The sequence below is a fragment of the Vicugna pacos genome, chromosome 8, assembly GCF_048564905.1.
Source record: "Vicugna pacos chromosome 8, VicPac4, whole genome shotgun sequence".
In the NCBI taxonomy this organism is placed as follows: domain Eukaryota; kingdom Metazoa; phylum Chordata; class Mammalia; order Artiodactyla; family Camelidae; genus Vicugna; species Vicugna pacos.
This window is the reverse complement of record NC_132994.1, coordinates 8,434,388-8,452,570: the sequence shown is the minus strand read 5'-3', so window position 1 is coordinate 8,452,570 and position 18,183 is coordinate 8,434,388. Positions and strand designations below refer to the sequence as shown.

The 18,183-nt window shown below is 41.9% G+C and overlaps 1 protein-coding gene and 1 non-coding gene across 4 annotated transcripts in view; one reads left to right on the top strand and one right to left on the bottom strand.

The window, feature by feature from the left end:
- The window catches only part of CD109 (CD109 molecule), a 111,927-nt gene extending 97,984 nt beyond the window's left edge, over positions 1-13,943 (bottom strand). For 2 of the 3 annotated variants that reach the window (XM_072966276.1, XM_072966277.1), the window contains exons 1-2: positions 13,651-13,943; positions 12,138-12,310 (exon numbers count right to left, since the gene is read on the bottom strand). In XM_072966276.1, coding sequence (XP_072822377.1) covers positions 12,138-12,310; positions 13,651-13,724 — 247 coding nt within the window. In that variant the 5' untranslated portion in view covers positions 13,725-13,943. The remainder of the gene's footprint in view (positions 1-12,137; positions 12,311-13,650) is intronic. The other variant, XM_072966275.1, reaches the window with a different exon arrangement.
- A 3,830-nt stretch (positions 13,944-17,773) lies between these two features.
- On the top strand, positions 17,774-17,849 carry TRNAN-AUU (transfer RNA asparagine (anticodon AUU)). The gene is given in 2 exon segments: positions 17,774-17,810; positions 17,814-17,849. It is a non-coding gene; the product is annotated as a tRNA-Asn (tRNA).
- The last annotated feature ends 334 nt before the right edge of the window (positions 17,850-18,183 follow it).

The window sequence follows — 18,183 nt, the reverse complement described above, 5'->3', positions numbered from 1 at the left end:
GCAAAGAGCCAGATGAGACAAAACCAGAGGTGGGAGGGGCAGAAGAGATGAGGCTGGATCAGACCACAGAAGGCCCTTTAGACACAGAAGGCCCTTTAGACAGGCGAGCCCCCCCAGGATGGTCCAGGTCACGCTGTTACCCCAGCATTCCGTATCTAGCATTTGTCACAGATCTTTTTTGATTTAGCAAAATATTAACATGAGGTGGGTTTAATTTGCACAAGATTTAACTCTGAAATTTGTGTAATCACGCTTTGCGAATCTCTCCATTTGTGGGCAGAAACTTCTGTGCGTTAAGTTCTTGCTGTTAATGGGAGAGGTGTATTCTATACTGAACCGAAGTGAAATTGAGAAGCCTTTGAGGTGTTGCAGCAGCTAAACTGGGTGAACCCCCAAAAGAACCATAAAAAGACAACTGACATGTTTTGTCTTGTAAAAATATTTGTTGAAAAGAACCACAGTACTCTGCAGGCAGATCTGCAAAATATTTGGGCTGAAACACTTAAACAGTACAGTATGGGGAAAAAATTGGCATCGGGAGCTTGGGTAGCCTCTTTGTGTATCTTGAAACTCCTGTTCCCTCAGTCACAGAGGCTCAAAACCTCAGTCCTCTTGGACTCCTTTCTCCCCTCAACTCAATTTTAGCCATCAGCACAGCACAGGTTCCTCTTCCATAATGTTTCTCCCATCCCTTAGAGTTACACACAAGCGCTGCTGGAGTGGAGCTAATTCTAAAATAATCTGTGGCATACAAGAACTTCCAAAAAAGAAACAAAAACTGGAAAACTTCCCAACTCTTCTATCAGCTCTTCACACTACAGTGTGAAGTTCATTTCAAGATCAAGATCGGAATAACCCATCCTCAAAGGAAAGGTAAACAGTAGCTTTTGTCTGAGGCTGGGTTCCCTGGGAAGCCAACACTGAGATGGTTGATTGAAGTGCAAGAGGTTTCCTACAGATTTTTCTGCATTTATTTTATAGATGATCACTTTATTGAATTTGCTTATTATTTCCAATAGTTTTTCAGTTGATTTTCTTGTGTTTTTGAGGAATGCAATGACGATATCCACAGATAATAAGAAATGGGCTTTCATATTTAGAATATTAATGCCTTTTATTTTACTTTTTTAATTATTTTATTGTTTAGCACATTTATACTGTTTGAGACTTTAATCAGAATGTTTATGTTTCACCATTAAGCAGGATACAAGTTACTGGTTTGGTGTATGTGTATGTTACTAATTTTATTGAATTTCTAAAAAAATCAGGATGTTACGGTTTTTGGAAACCTCTCATGACCATCACATGATTTCCCTCTTTGATTCATTAGTATGAAAAAATATAGTATTAGATGCCCTAAAAAAACTAGCGCAAGAGGTTTTGCAGGGGGTGTGCCTGGGACCAGTGCGTGGAGAAGGGAAGGAACTGGAAGGAGGCAGGACTGGGGGGAGGGGAGACGGGGGCTGCAATGCAGGCTCAGGACAGGTCCAGGGGGGCACTCAGAAGTAGCACTGACTCCTGAGAGTTGTCCTGAGTTGAGGGAGAGGGGTGCCCCTGGGACAGGGAGACTCTCTCTAGCTGGGGCAGTCCCCTAAGGGGCTGGCTCAAAGGGCAGTATTCCCAGCAGCTTCAGAGAATGAGTCTTCCTCCCTGATGGGGGCAACCTAGACAGTACAGCGCAGCAGCCCCCACAACGTCCCACTGCGGAATAAAATCAAAAGTGTTGGACTGCAGGGGGCTCAGCCCCAGCCAACCAGCACTCTTGATTATTGAGAGTCCCTGATTTTCATGACTTTAGGACAAACTGTTCACCAGGCTTGATTACTTTGTCAGCCCGGTAACTGGAGGAAACAATGTGCTTCCTTTCTACCATGGCCTGACACACCATCTTACCTCCCAACGCTCACAAAGACTAAAGATACATATGCGTGTGTCAGGGCTGGATTTATTTTTATCTAAGTGACATCAAGCAAGGAGAAAGTAAAACAAAACAGCTTCGAGTCTCTGATCCAAGTAAATCTAGCAGATTGATGGCAAATTGAAGGGCAAGCATTTCAGCAGTTTAAAACCAGCCACCCAGATGTGAAGTACAGGAAATCCCATTCATAGAACTTTTTTTTTTTTTTACTGTAACTCTTCATAGAGTCAAAGCTTTGAGGGTCTTTCTCACTTGAGAGAAACTGGAAGGGGAGTGGACTGCATGCCTGGGTCCTACCTCTGTGACACGTGACTGTGCCCATCACACACCCAGGAAAGGCACAGACCCAGAAACAGAAGCCACACCCAAAAGCTGGAATGTAGGGGCAGAGAGGCCCCACCCAGGCCTAATTCTTGCCAGATTCATAAAGTGACTCAAAGGATGTGCAGAGAGATCCAGCGTAAGGCCCCCTTCACTTGCCTCAAGCATCTTATTAAAAGGTCACCTTTAAGTGCTAGACATTTTTTTCTACTTGGTGTCATCCCTCTAAATTCATAAAAGCAGCTTGGAATTTCCTAGGGACTTATTAAGTCTTATTTGGAAGTTCTAATAGTCTAGCAATAATTTACAGCACCAAAACATAAAACTGGGGCAGGGTGGTGGGAGTGCAGATGGGAAACAGGCATCCCTTTCCCTGGGGTTGCTGGGTTGAGGATTAAATAGACAGAATTTGCAAACTGTTGTGAACATTCTTCTCCCTTTCAGTGGGGCTCCCCTGAGACATGGGCAATAGTCACCACCTCTTAAAACACTGCATGGCATCCTTAATCACTGACTAAAAATACATTCTGTCCTCTGAAATCCTTCTCAACTTTATTGCAGACAACTCTGTAAAACCCAGATCATATCGTTTTTGTGTATAACCAGAGAAAGTCGATCTTAAAACCCTTCCAGTGCTTTCTGCCTCCCAATGCCACCAAAGCCACTCAAAAGAAACTTTGTTTTAAGGCTTCACACTTGGCACAGGCTGAGAGCTGGCCGTCATCTGATTTACAAATAGAGTCAAAGCTATTTTTAAATGGTGTAATAAGCATACACAAAAACTAACCTTTCCTTAACTTTTTAAACACACTCTATAATGCCATATGCTGCTGCTTCTGACATCTGTGCTCGCCAGACAGCACTGCAGAGAGTCACTGAAGGGAGAGAGTGTGTAATTGGAAATCCAACTGGGTCCTGAAATATCCTCCAAGGGGGGAAAAAAGGACTTTCCACCATATATATGCCTGACCTAGCATTTACTACCTGATGGCTTTTGGCAACTCTCCGCTACTCAGTAATATATAGTAATAAACTTAAGGAAATCACTTTTTGAGCTGAAAAATTTTACCTCTTTGTCAAGTTATTAAAATATTCTCTCATTATTCAGCATTTTCTTTGATCTCAGATGGACAGGGTGGGAAATGGGGTTTCTACCACAAATCCGTGAAGACAAAATCTTAAAATATAATTTTTCTGCTTCACAGTTTAATGGCATTTTTAAGTCAAGGAACTTCAGTGAATTCAATCGATACAGAAAACACAAGTATTTCAAGCAAAATAAAACAAAAAAATTTCCTTTGGTCCCTTACTCTTTTTTTTTTTTTCCTCTCCTGCCTTCCCTTGCTTATAAATATCTCAGTAAAGAAGTGTTTCATAAACAATGTTTTGTTCCATTTAGACCACTCAGCATAAAACAAGTCAAATGAAACTACTATAAGTAAAATAAATAAAATGGTACAATATAAACTAAATGTTAGGTTCTATACACTGAAAAACCAAGTCAAGCCAGGCTCTGGGCGGCCAAACGGACAGGGCATTTATTACAGTAGAGTCAGCAATCGACTGCCCATGGGTCAAGCCTGGGCCAGGCCTGCTCTTGTACAGTTCATGAAATAAAAGTGGTTTTGCATTTTTTTAAAGGTCTGTTATGAATTTATTTTTTCTCAAATTCAAATCTTCTATTATGTTGTACCAGAAATTGACGCAACATTGCAAACTGACTATACTTCAACTTAAACAAAAAATCTTCATTCTAGAGTTTTATTTTCTAGGAACATTGAATATGTATTATCAAGTAAATAGTTTTGGTATTAGTCTATGTAAGTATTCTAAATTATTATCTTGATTTTGTGTCCCATTATTCTAATAGATTTTTTTTCTTAGCCATGACTGTGGCTCCCTTCTTCAGGAGAATGTTTTTATTCCCTGTATTATGAACTATGTTTCCAATAGAATGTGCCTTAGTCCTTGCTGGCCGGCCTAGGAGTGAGCTTCTGTCCCATGCTGAGTTAGGTCACTGTGCCCACATCTATGGTCAGCTATGTTGATTTTGCATTTTTAAATAGCTGGGGAAAATAAAAATAATCTTATTTTGTGACACGTGAAATTACAGGAACCCTAAATTCAGAGCTTATAGATAAATTTCCATTGGTCCTCAAGCACGTTCATTGGTTAACGTGTCCTCTGTGGCTGCTTTCCTGCTGCAAAGGCCACGTCTAGTAGCTGCAACAAAGTCCACTGGCAGGCAAACCTACAGTATTGATTATCCGGCCCTTTATGGAAAAAATTTACCAACCCCTATGGCATGGTGCTCTTTTAAGGGAGACATCCTCCTTCCTCAAAGACAAAGAAATAAGGTTGAAGGCCCAATCGAGTGAGAACCAAAGGCCCATCTACAGAGACTCCTGGTCTCATGCCACAGGCACATGCTCAGAAGGGAGGCATCAGAGCTAATGTCTATGTAGGGGGATGCCTGGTGCAACATAGCTGACGTGCCCAAATGTTTACTGTGTGTGCCAGGCACTGCAGTCAATGTCCTAAAGCAGTATGTTGCAAAAAGAAAAACAAACAGGTGAAATTAAGTTTAAAAACATATTTTATTTAGCCCCATATATCCAAAATACTACCATTAAATGTGCAATCAATATAAAAAAATGATTGGGTTTTTTGCATTATTTGGCACTAAGTATTCAAAATCCAGTCCTCACAGTCCATCATAATACGTACAAGCCACATTTTAAGTGCTCAAAAGCCACATGTGGCCAGTGGCTACCATATTGGGCAATACGGCTCTAAAGCATTGTTTCATTTAATCCCCACAGCAATGTTCTGGGGCAGGTACTATTCCTGTCACCATTATGCAGATGAAGAAACTGGGACTAGACGCAACGAAGCAACTTGCCCAAGGTCACAAAGGCAGTAAGAGGTCGTGCTAAGGGCCCAGTTCCAGTGTGGCTTCAGAGCCCCCGTCCTGAACTACCATGTCTCCCCAACTGTACAGGACACTTGATACTACTTCCTTCTTGTAACTCTTTCTTCCCTTGGCTTCTGAGACGCCTCACCATCTCCAATCCATCCCTGTCTCTGGCTGCTCCCCACCCATTCATTTCACTGATTTCTTTTCCTCCCTCCATGCTTCTGGCATCAGACGTGTCCTTTCCATAAACTCCATCTCTCTTGTGCATCCCATGCCTTCCCGCCAAGACTTCAAATATCGTCTGCCTCTGTGAAAACAATGCCTTAAACTCTCCCTAGCTGCAATGTCAAAATTATCTGCAGAACGTCTCCATCTGGGCGTCTCCCCACACATACATATAAAGCCAGATGTAACATCTTCTCAGAAAACACACACACCTCTATCTCCTTTCCATGACTGCCTCTCCCAGCCCTGGGTTCTTCCTCCGGCACATCCTCGTGTTCTCTCAGAGGTGAAATAACTTCCCCCACTAAACGCCAACTATGTCAGCAGAGGTGGAACATTCATGAATGGACATCTGTATAGCTCTGGGTGTAAAAAGTAACCGTACCAAGCACAGGGTCACACACAAGAAGCACTATTTACCAACCACACTGAATTTTCTACACAAACAAGAAATAAAAACTCTCCGGCCTCCTCTGCTTTTAATATCAGACATGTCCTTCGACAACCTCTGCACCTCCTCTAACGCCTCCCTTCCTCTTCTGCCCACCCCCCCATTCATTCACGGTTCCCATACACATACAGCAAATAGTCAATAAATAATCAACTAATGGGGGGAAACTGTCCTTGGGGAAATGAGTTCCAGCACTGAGAAGCCCTCTTAATAACACAAAGGTTCAAACAGCAACCCAGCCCAGATTCTTACAAGATCTGATTTCTGTTTCCACCACAAGCCCTCAGTGAGTCACTGGGACAGTGACTCATTCTGTGTTAGAAGAGGAGCAGCACATGTTTAACTTGGAGTTTAAAGAATCCGTCTGTTCAGTTTCAACTTCACTCCGTCACTGATTCACAATCAAAACCCAAGACATGTTTCTCTATTGCTTTAAATTAACACCAAGGCTTAGGGTTGGGGGCTGCTTGAAAGGCAAATACAGAAATCTGGGTGGAGCCCTTCAGCGGCCATGAATCATCACAGACTTGCTAAGACTTGCCTCTCACTCTCAAGCTTCCCACCACTGGGTCAAGAACAATCCATGAGTCTCCTCCTAACTGAAGCCCAGCTGTTCCCATGTTAACGAGGGTAAGAACCACTTGCAGTGATTGCTTAAAATGAGGTTTAGATTCCCAGACCTTACCCAGGTCTTGAGGGGGCCACCATGAATCTGCATTTTTCATAAGTATGACTCACATTTCCAGAAACACAGCAATAGGATTTAAGTTTTAGTTGAGCTCTCAGGCACCGAGCCCCACCCCCACCTGATGCAGAACCACTGGTCCATAAAGAACAACTCCACCTTGAGCTGAAACAAGAAACTCGCACAAAAATACAGGTAAGCATTTTTAAACTCCTTAGTTAGCCTTATTTTTTTCCATATCAGAAAAATCAACATTTGCAAATATCCCCTAGGTCTTACATACAGTTCCCCACATGCTAGGAGAGTTTCCCAGAGTATAATGTAAATAGCATTGCACTGAAAATCTGGGGGCCTGAGATCTGCTTCCAGCTTTTGGGGAAGTCACCAACACCACATCTCAGTCTCCTCAGCCATAAATTAGGCGATTGATTTGGCTTATCCCTGAGGTTCCATTCAGCTCCAAAATTCTATGAAGCCTAAACTAAATTAGGAGGAGAGCTGCTATTGCCTCTTGCAACTCTTGGATCCAGATTAGATTTCATGAGATCCAGCTCTAAACTACCATAAGCAAAGAAGAAAATGATTTTTGAGGAAGACGGCTGATACACATTGCATCAAATTCCCCAAACAAAGCAACAAAAAATATTTCACACTCTCTCAGGCAGTACAAAACCTTCAAGTTCAGAACCATCAGAACCAACAGAACATTCAGGCTATACCATTTACTGTGTTAGCCTAGGAAAATTACTGGTCCTCTCTTAGCCTCAGTTTTTCATCTCTAAAATGAAGATAAAAGTACCTTCCTCGTCAGGTTACTGATTAAAAAGTGTGCATAAAGTCCCCGGCACTATAAGGAAACTCAGTATTTAATACGTTACATCCTTTCCCATTCGCGCTTAGTGATGTGCCTTTTATAGAGTTTCCAGTTCAAGATCATCTCAAGAGGGTGATTAAGAATTGCCTCCGATGTGTTTGTTGCCAGCGTTTTCTAATAATTACCATAGCTACCATCTTCTTTAAAAATTCCCATGTGTGATAGTGCTTTAGACACGTTACTTATTTAGTCCTCCCAATAACCATATTGTACAAGGCAGGAACCACCACTCTTCAGATGATAAAACTGAAGCTTGGTGAGATGGCCATGGCCGACAGCCACACAACCACTAACAGAAGGGCATCCAGGCAGCCTGGCTTCAGAGCCCAAGCACGTCATGACTACACTCTGGTCCTTTGTCCTCAGGTCCCACCTCCCTATTAATATACACCACACACAATACCAAAGACATGTGAATGAAGGGCCCACACCCTTTAAAAATGATTCTCATGTCACTACATGCTCAGACTGAGCTTTCCTGGCACGGCTGCCTGTGAAACTTCCCTGGGAGACCTGCCCACACAGCTCTCTAATTAATCTACTCTCACAAAAACCATAGCACTGATTTTGATCTACAAGTTACAAAAAGTATGTTCAGGAGCTTTGTCCACCAGAAAGCCATCCGAACCGAATTGGATGATTTTCCAAAAAGCTTTTCAGCTAATATCTCAAATTTTAAAATACTAACTTCACATTCTTACTGGATTAAGATGGAAAATAAAATATCCCACAGTCAATGGAGACAGAAAAAAAGACAATAAAGGACAAAGAAGAAGGTTTAATTCTTAAAGAACTGAATGTAAACACCCATTAATGCTCCAAGATTTTAGGGCAAGAAGAAAAAGCCAGTTATTAAAGGACAGAGGCACAGTCTCAGAGTCCATCTCTCCCAAATCCTTCAGCGAGAAGATGGAAGTAGACTTGGCACCATAAATATATCATCAGTGCCTCCAGGCCAGGAGATGCCCTGCTGAGGACCCCAGTCTGCAGTCGAGATTTTGTTTAGGTATTTTTCTTAAATCAGGTTTCTGTGAAACCAGCCACAATGAATTCATTAGTGGAGGAAAAGGGTATATTCTTTATCAAAATCTGAAGTAAATCTCATTCAGGAAAAACACTGAAAGTTTACAAATAGTATTTCAAATTGTAAAAAGAGAACAGGAAATAAAGCAGAAATTATAGTTTCAAGGACATTATAAATAATTCAATTATTCCATACATCTTAACAGATGAGAAGATAATTCTCATTTATGACCTGTGAGTTCAGATGTTCTCAACTTTGTTTTCTTGCTTTGGCATGGAACTCCAGGGCAACATCACAGTAAAGGAAGAGGTAAAAGCCAAGAAGGTAAGAAATAAGGGGACAGACTCACTCTCCAACCAGTAGACTGTCTGTCTTGACTTCAAATGCCAATAGCTGCTCCACCTTCTCTCCTCTGGTAATTACTACCTGTTGAATTTTACCATGTTTTGTCTATTATATTTGTGTAACTATTTTACACAACAAAAGATTATGAACCTAGTTCTATTCATCGCAGAGATGATGATGGTGATGATGGTGGTGGTGATGATGAAATGGTGTGGTGATAATGGTGCTGGTGACGATGGTGGTGGTGATGCTGGTGATAGTTCTGATAATGACAAGTACACTTCAATGTCTCAATCTCACCACTGAAGAGGCATTAATATACCTTTAAAGAATTCCTCAAAGTTCACTAGAAACACTTTCTAAAAGGTTACTGTTCACAAAAAAATAAATAAATAAAAGTAATCAATCCCCAATAAATACAGAATTAATATATTTTTAAAAAATGAATAAGCTAGCTGTAATGTAATCCATGCTGCTGGGCTCAAGGATGAAAATGTAAACAAAATTTTCCCCATATCTGTCAAACAAATGACCTCTTCCTTGAGGACAAGCCATACTTTTCTGCCTTTATTAAGATATTCTGCAACTCAAATCCTTTAGCTGTCACTATTTCTGACACAAACTAAGCTAGAAATGCAATATGGTTATGGTAAAACACTGCCCTGCCCCAGGAATTTCTAAGAAGAACAGCCACTCGGAAACTCCGCCTCCTTACCCAGTTCTGCTAGAAGATGAATCTTTATTAAAATCAGTCTTTTCTTGGCAGGAACTTCTTGGAGGCCTTCATAAGGAAATGGCGAAACAGTGAGACCTAATATGTATGTATTGTGTTTATGCGGCAGGGGAGAAAAATAAATCCTAGGAAGATCCAGACCCCATTGATTCAGAAAGTCCTCCTTTATCTACATACTGTTACAACTGAAGAAATCAGATAAAGCAAAGGATGTGAAGACAAGGAGGGAGAAATGTCTTGATCCTTCAGCCCTAACCTTACAGGAAGCATCTGCTCTGAGAACAATGACCCACAGCCCCTGATAACAAAGTTAACATTCTCCTTTGAAAGAGGGAGAATGCTCCAGCCAATGGTATTTTCAATGAAACTGGACATCAACTGAGTCCAAAACAGCCCCTGAAAGTAGCACATTTTCTTTCTCTTTTTCAAAGATCCATTCTGCTCCCAGGATAGTGTTGTCCTACACAATCTTGAGCACTTTAGCCTTCCCAAAGGCATATGACCAACTTTCCTCCCAAAGGGAAAATCTAAGAATAAAGTTTAACCAAGCCACAATAACATGCACCCAGTGTTCATACTACTTGTTTATAGAAAAAAAGAAAGGAGACCGATAAAGGTGACTGCAGAAAAAACAATGCAGGAGAAATTCTAGAATAAGGGTACGCAAATGTCCAAGCAAAGACCAAATATCAGTCAAAATCATCCTTGTTATTCTGGACCTTTGCCCTGTAGGAAAACTGCCACACTACTAGAGCCAAAATGATCATTCTTAATGAATAAATAATGAATGTGGAGCTACCTTAAGTGTCATCTGCTCTGATTTAGTATTTCAACATTTTCTTTATCCATTATCATAAAACCAAAATTCATTCATTTTCATAATAAAACAGTTCAATAATAAAAGTAGAGATCCACCCCCACATAAGATGGAAATGACACTTCCGGCATCTTCTTTGACGTTATTACTACTTACAGTACTAACAAGCTATTGTTTATTGAGTGCCCAATAGGTATTAGATACTTACTATAACTTTGTAACAACCCTGGGAAGTACCTTATCCCCATTTTATAGATGAGGAAATTGAGGCTCAGAGCAGTTAAGTAACCTGCCCAAGATCACACAGCTAGTACTAAGACTCAATCTCACATCTTAAGCACTAACTACATTTCCTCTCCAGGGAAACAAGGCCTCCCAATTCCCTGACATCATACCTATGAAAGACAACGTGGTCTGGCCCCTGCACACATCACCTCTTCCTGACTCCTATCCCAAACTAACCCACCCAGTCGGTCAACTTCCCAGTGCAGAAAGAACCTTGGATGTAGATAAACTTTGATTTTATCTCATTTCATGAGGAGGTTAATTTCTCTGTGCTGGTAAAGGATAAACATTTATATAACAGAGTACTGTGGAACCCCATCTAGCTTTCATTTTGTGCCCTTAAATGATGTTTTTAAAAGATAACTCTTAACATAATATGAATTTATGCCTCAATTTCTGGCCTCTGACTAAACATCTAAACATGATTAAGTGTTTATAGTTGGGGTGGTGGGATTGCAGGTGATTTTTGGTTTATTTCCTTTACTTCCAGTGTTTATCAGGTTGTAAGTACTGAGTATAGATTATTCTTTCAATTGGGAAAAAAAATACTCATTTTAATGAAAGAAAAATCTGCATATTTAACTGTTTACCCCCCCAAAATTATTTTTCCCTTAGTATTGAAAAAGGAGACATTCATTGACCCAATTTAATCCTGGGCCTAGTTAGAACCCAAACTTCAAACAGGAGATGTGGATTCTTTTACAAATGACTCCCACTGTTACATTATTTGTCTTTTTTTCTGCTACTTAAAAAAACTAAAAAATATTCCATAAAACTAGGTTTTTTAACTATGACTCATCTTTCCCTTCCCATAGGCCTACTTAGTAAAATCCTCTGTACTCAATAAAGAAATACAGTTATGCACAGCTTGTGTAAACCATACATAACTATGGTTTGTGTCAGACTGTTCATTACGGCCCACACGCCCAGCCTCCTGTGCAGCTAACCGTGGCCATCAGAAGAAGAGTGATATGACCACATCAGGCCTGCACTGTAAGAGAAACTCCATGCTCTTCAGCAGCAGACTTGGAATCCATGTATTAATGACGATGGAGCCACGAAGTGGAAGGAACCTGGGTCTCGGAATCTCCACCCAGAAGAGCATCCCAGAAACACCATTTCGGACTCACATGAGTAAGGATTCAAAGTGTATTATGAAATGGGAAGTAAGTGGGTTCTGCTTGCTTGTTCGAAGTTCTTTCAAAGTAACTTAAGTTGTTGATGCTTACAGTGTGAAGATTTTTTTTTAAGTTAAAGAAACAAGTTTTTTTGGTTCTAAGGTGCCGTCTCTTAAAAATGGGAGAAAAAAATGAACTAGAAAAAAATGAAGAGTGCAATTATTCAAGATGTTACTGTTTACCAACTTTCTCTTATAAGAATTGTGAGGCGGATGAATAAAGCCTTTCTCACACGAAAAAAAAAAAGTGTATCATGTAAGCTACCGAAAATGTGGGGCTTCTCCATTAAGTCACCTAGCACACAGCTTTATCAACACACTCCAGTTACTTCTGCAGGAGGGTAAGACTCTGTTATTCACCTTACCTTTTTCAAAGACTCCTTCTGCTTCCAGCACAGAGACGGTGAGGTTGGCTGCCATCTTGACCAGCTCTGCCTTCACAGTGACCTGTGCGGGGCTGTGTTCCAGAAGCTCCACCCCAACAGTCACATTTCCTCCAGGCCTGATGATCCCTGGAGCTGTCACCAGAAACCTGGGCCTAAAGGAGGGGAAAACAAAGTTTCTTAGCCTCACATCTTCATCTTTTGAGATCCTCAAATTTTGTAAATATTGAGACAGCCTCCTTGCATGGTGCCAACTGCAATTGTTCCAATTAGTATTGCCCCACTGCTCCACTTAACAACGGCACTGACATGCTATTATAACAATAGCAGCCATAAATCAATTTTTATCCAGCTTTATTGAGATGTAACTGACACACAGCACCATGTAAGTTTAAAGTGTATAGATACGGATTTGACTTACACAGCATCGTGATTATGACTTTAGTGAACATCCATCATCTCATTTAGACACAAAATTAAAGAAATGGAAAAAATATAATTTTTCCTCATGATCAGAACTCCAAGGATTTACTCTCTTAATAACGTTCATATATAACACACAGCAGTGTTAATTACATTTATCATGCTGTAATTTCTCATAAATCAATTTTAACACAGTAATTCATGCACCACTAGCGGATGGCCTATGTTATAATTTCCATTTTATAAACCACAAACAGCACAGTATAGCTTACACTGGGACATGCAGAAGTTACTGGCAAAGTACAAGCCTCTAAACTTCTCCTTTACAGAGGATCTCATCCCAGCGTGACTTTTTTTTTTTTTTGGCTTACACACACACACACACACACACACACACACACACACACACACACACACACACACACACACACACACACGAATTTTGCCTGTTTCTTATTCAAATCTTAATGCTTCGGCATCTACCCAAGAAAACATCACCTAACTGACACCACTGATTAAAGTATACCAACTGAAATTCAACTATCCTTGGTGACTTTTCCAGATGCAGAGCATAAAAATCGCTAAAACAGCACTTTCTCTGCTCGAGCTTGGGGTTAGGGCTCAAAGGCAAAAACCTTTGCGGGGAGGGGGTTGGGGGATGGGGGTGCAGGGTGGCAAGGGCTTTCTATTACTTGGGTGTCTCACAAGGTATCTCCCTACAAAGTCTGCACTTGAACCCGTGCTTCAGTCACCTCAGCCACACCTTGTCAGTGCCAAAGTTGGGATATCTCGTTTAGGGAAGGAAAAAAAGTCTTTGAAAGAAAAACGCGTTATTATTTGGGAGCAAAAAATTGAGAAAATCACAGGGGCAATGTGGACTAAAAGTAAAACAACTGTCTTTAGAAAACAGTTACGGCCAGAGACGCTTCAGCAACCTCGTGGGTGGACAAAGTAACTGTCCCATGGAGAACCAGCTCAGAGGACAAATACGATCAAACCTCCAAGCCAGGGTCTGGCTGAGGCTCGCCTCCACCCCACCCCACCCTGCCCCGCGCGCCCCCTGCGCTCCTACCCGGAGGTGGCGGCCAGCACCGAGCTCCATAAGCAGAAGAGGTGGGCGGTGGTCATGAGCCGAGGGCCCAGCATCTTGGTGGCCTGTGCCCGGCACCCCGGGCTCTGAAGAAAACTCGCAGGCACCGGGGGTGTGGCGACCCACCTCCTCCCAGATTTCTCCCCGACTCTGGAGTTTAGCAAACGGCACTGGGCGCGCCCGGGCGCCCAGCAGAGAGAAGGATCTAATTTGAGCCGGGACTCGGTGGCTCCACCCCTCCCAGCTGCATCACAATGGCGCTCCTCGCCTCCCCGGCAAACATCACAAACCCTGGGCCGGCGGGGTGCGGTCAGCCCAACCTGGCCCCCGCACCCCCGCTCCCCGCGGAGAACGCAGGGCGCCCCGGCCCACCAGGCTCCTGGGGCTGTTTACACTAGCGCTCCACCAACGGTTCCCCGGTGTGCGTAAACAGGCCCATCCTTGTGTGGAGAAATCATAGCAGCTATGTGAGGTGGGAAAAAATCAGTCATTGTCCTGCAAACTGAGTCAGAATTTTAGAGAAAAGGCACGTACACACGTACACACACACACACACACACACACACACACACACACACGTTGTTATTTAATGTATATGAATAAACACAAGAGAAAACCTTTTTCTTTCCCCTTAAAGCAAAAAGTGAGGTATAGTGTTTGCCTCTCCGGGAAAATGTGGTTTCTCAGCTTTAAAAAGAAAAGAGGGAGAAAAGAACTGTGGCACATGTGAAAGTTAGGTGTTGCTTCTTGAACTCTGAGAAACACATGTGGGGAGATACTTTACACTTGGGGCTGTCTCTAAGCCCATCTGCTGCAGGAAGCATTCATCAGCACTGCAAGGCTTGGAGCTGTTTGTACCAACACTGTTAGAACTAGGGTGGCTCTCCTGTCCCCAGGGGGGCCAGTGGCCCAGGGTGCCCAGCAGTGGCTGAGCGCCAGCTCCTGCAGTCTGGCTTGTGCGCAGCTCCTTGGCACTGTCACCATCTTTAGATGACTCAGGTTTCACCATGACTACACCATAAAAGCCAGGAACTGCCAGAAACTGTTGGAAAACAGGCACATTCAGTCCCTGACAACGTAAAGTTTCTAGTTTTCATACAGACAAGTTTTAGATGGTGACATTTTAATACGGGGAAAAATGCAAAAGGAAAAGAGGTCAGCAAAGGGTTGTGTCAGTGGCAAAGCTATGGGCTAAATAAGGGGAAAAGTAGCACCTAGACACGCTGTGGTTTTGGAGTCCAGGAACCGCTTTCCTTCCTTTCCTGTGCCACCCTTCTTCACCCTTGCAGAGGTCCCTGTGTCCTCCTGTCTCCCACATGCGCCTATTTTAGTGGCTGACTTCCTTTGCAGGCAGGGCTCGGGTTAAGCGAAAGGGCAGCAGTGGGCCCAGGACCTTGGTACAGATCCTGCCCCTGACACATCTGTTACTGCTGGTCTGGCTTCCTCACCTCTGTTGTTCAAGGTCAAGTGCGGGCTGTGTCAGGGGCTAAATCAGTGTTTCTCAAACTCTAATTGTGTGTATGAGAATCGCAGCAAAATGCAGGTGCTGATTCAGCAGGCCTGAAAGAGGGACTGAAATTCTGCTTTATTTCAGTGAACAGTGGGCCGCAGAGGGTCTAAAAGTGGAGGCAATTGGGGGGCACTTTGGTAAGAAAAGGAAGTTGGACATCAAGCTTTACTTCACAAGATGGATCAGTATATCCAGGCATATTCTAGACGCAGGCAAATGTAAGAGGGATTCCAAAAGATACCTGATAGTGTCGCATTCCACAAAGACATCTAGAAAGTTTTACAACCTCCAGTCATTTTATAAAATTCAATCTAGGCAGATTTATTTTATCTTTTTAAACATTTTTTTAATTGAGTTTTAGTCATTTTACAATGTTGTGTCAAATTCCAGTGTAGAGCACAATTTTCCAGTTATACATGAACATACATACATTCGTTGTCACTTTTTTTTTCTAAGAAGGCAATGCAAATAGCTATTACAGTCCTTATTTCTGCTCCTGGTTACATAGTTGTATTTGCAACCACCTTCTTCAACTGCCTATTCCTCTGCCCTCAGTAAGCAGGAAGGCTGGTCATGGTTCTTTGCATGATGGGTTCACCCAAATTTTCTCTCCTGAAGGGTCTGAGCCATTAGCAGCCACAGAAAGTAACAAACATTAGAATGGGTGTGGAGAAATTGAAACCCCTCTGCACTGCTGGTAAGAAGATTAAATGGTGCAGCTACTGTGGAAAACTGCATGACAGTGCCTCAAAAAAATTAAACATGGAATTGCCGTATGATCCAGTAATTCCACTTCTGGGTATAGACCCTAAAGAATTAAAAGCGGGCACTCAGATACGTTTACACCCATGCTCACAGAAGCGTTATTCCCAAGAGCTAAAAGGTGAAAGTCACCTGACTGTTCCTTGATGAATTAATGGATAAACAAAATGTGGCATATTCATACCATGGGAGATTATTCAGAAAAGTTCTGACACGTGCTATAACATGCTTGAACCCTGACGGCATCATGCTAAGTGAAATAAGCAAGTCACAGCAGGGCAAATACTGTACGATTCCATTTATCTGAGGTGCCCAGAGTGGTCAAATTCACAAAGATAGAAAGCACATTCTACTGGTGGTTGCCAGACTGAGAAGAGTGGGGAATGGAGAGTTATTATTTAAATGGGTAGCAAGTTTTAGTTTGGGGAGATTAAAAATTTCTAGAGATGGATGGTAGTGACGGTTACACAACAATGTGAAAGTATTTAATGCCACAGAACTGTACACTTAAAATGGGCAAAATGGTAAATTTTACATTATGAATATTTTACTATATATAATTATACTACAGGAGTAGACAAACAGGTAGGGCTGAGATGGAATTACATGGCTGTAAGTTGATGGTTCTTAAGGCTGGATGATGGGTACGTGGGAATTCACTGACCCCTTCTCTCTACTTCGGCATATGGTTGAACTTTTCCATAATGAAATAGTTTTTGTACCAAAACAAGATTTATATAAAGGTACAAGAAAATTCAGTTCAGAAGAAAAAATGAAAACAGAAAAATGACTAATAATTCCCACCGAAAAATTTGACAGAGAAGATGAAAATTATGACCAAAAATTTTGTCCCAAATTACCACAGCCTAAGAAAGATACCTAGTTAAGACCTCAAGGAAGAAATGGAAAGCTGGCGGAAAAGATGGAATTTGAGCTGGAAAATCCACCAAAGAAAATTCTCCATTTAAAATGGCTTCCTCTAGGGGGAGGGTATAGCTCAGTGGTGGAGCACATGCTTAGCATGCACAAGGTCCTGGGTTCAATCCCCAGCACCTCCTCCAAACATATATAAATAGATAAACCCAACTACCTCCCCCTCGTAAAACAAACAAAAAAACGTGAACTTGAAATCAAAAAATCGCTTCCGCTGAATGGAGTATAAGCTGTAACAATTGTGAATTACTATATTGATTATATAACTTACATAATATTGTACATCAACTATAATTTAATAAAAATAATAAAACATTTTTAAAAATTAAAAAATGGCTTCCTCTGGAAATAGACAATGTAGGTAAAAAGAACTGCTGGTTTTTCTTTTTCCACTAAATCTTATTGTAGAATTATTTCAGTCTTTAAATTGCATGCAAATGTAATTTTTTAAACACTGAATTTAAATTTAAATTGTTTTAATTTTTTAAAGGAGGCAGAACCAAGAGTCAGTGTCAAGATTTCTAAACCTGGCCAACTTTACACAACACACCAAAAGTTAATTGTCACAGTGACCTAAAACTCCTGCTTTGCCCTGTTACTCACATTTTAACTTCCTGGCTTTTCTTTGTTTTTCATTTTCATTGTTCACTTTTGGCTTTTGGGCACCTCCTGGGTCACCATCTACTTCCCTAGAAATAAACACTGTAGACTGGCTACCAAAAAGCTATCTACTGCCTCCCTCTGCCATATACTCCTTTGCCAGGGAGGCAGGAAGCTAAAATACACCTTTCCAGGCTCAATTCAGCTAGACATGGCTGTGTGACATCATTCTGCACAATGAGACAAAAAAGAAGACCACAGGGGAAGCATTATCTCCATTAACAAAAATGCAGGGGAGGGGGAGGATATAGCTCAGCGGTAGAGCACTTGCTTATTAGTAAGCATGAGGTCCTGGGTTCAATCCCCAGCACCTCCATTATAAACAAACAATCAAACAAGCCTAATTACCTGCCTAAAAAAAAAAAAAAAAAAACAATGTGAGGGCGGGACACAGCACCTCAAGAGTAGGTCCTGGTTTTTCACCTTCATCTGGCCCAGAACCTGGACATCTCTCCTTGTGACTCAAGAGGATGAAAGCCACCGGAGGATGGCCGAGAGGAAAGGCAGGTGGAAAGCACCTGGATCCCTGAATGTACAGTTAAGTGGCTGCAGCAGCCCTGGACGGCCCCAAATGTCCCCTTCCCCATCAGGACGTCTCCAGCTGGAGGGAACCCCTGAGTCAGTGCCAGAGTTTCAGGCCCCTCCCAGCT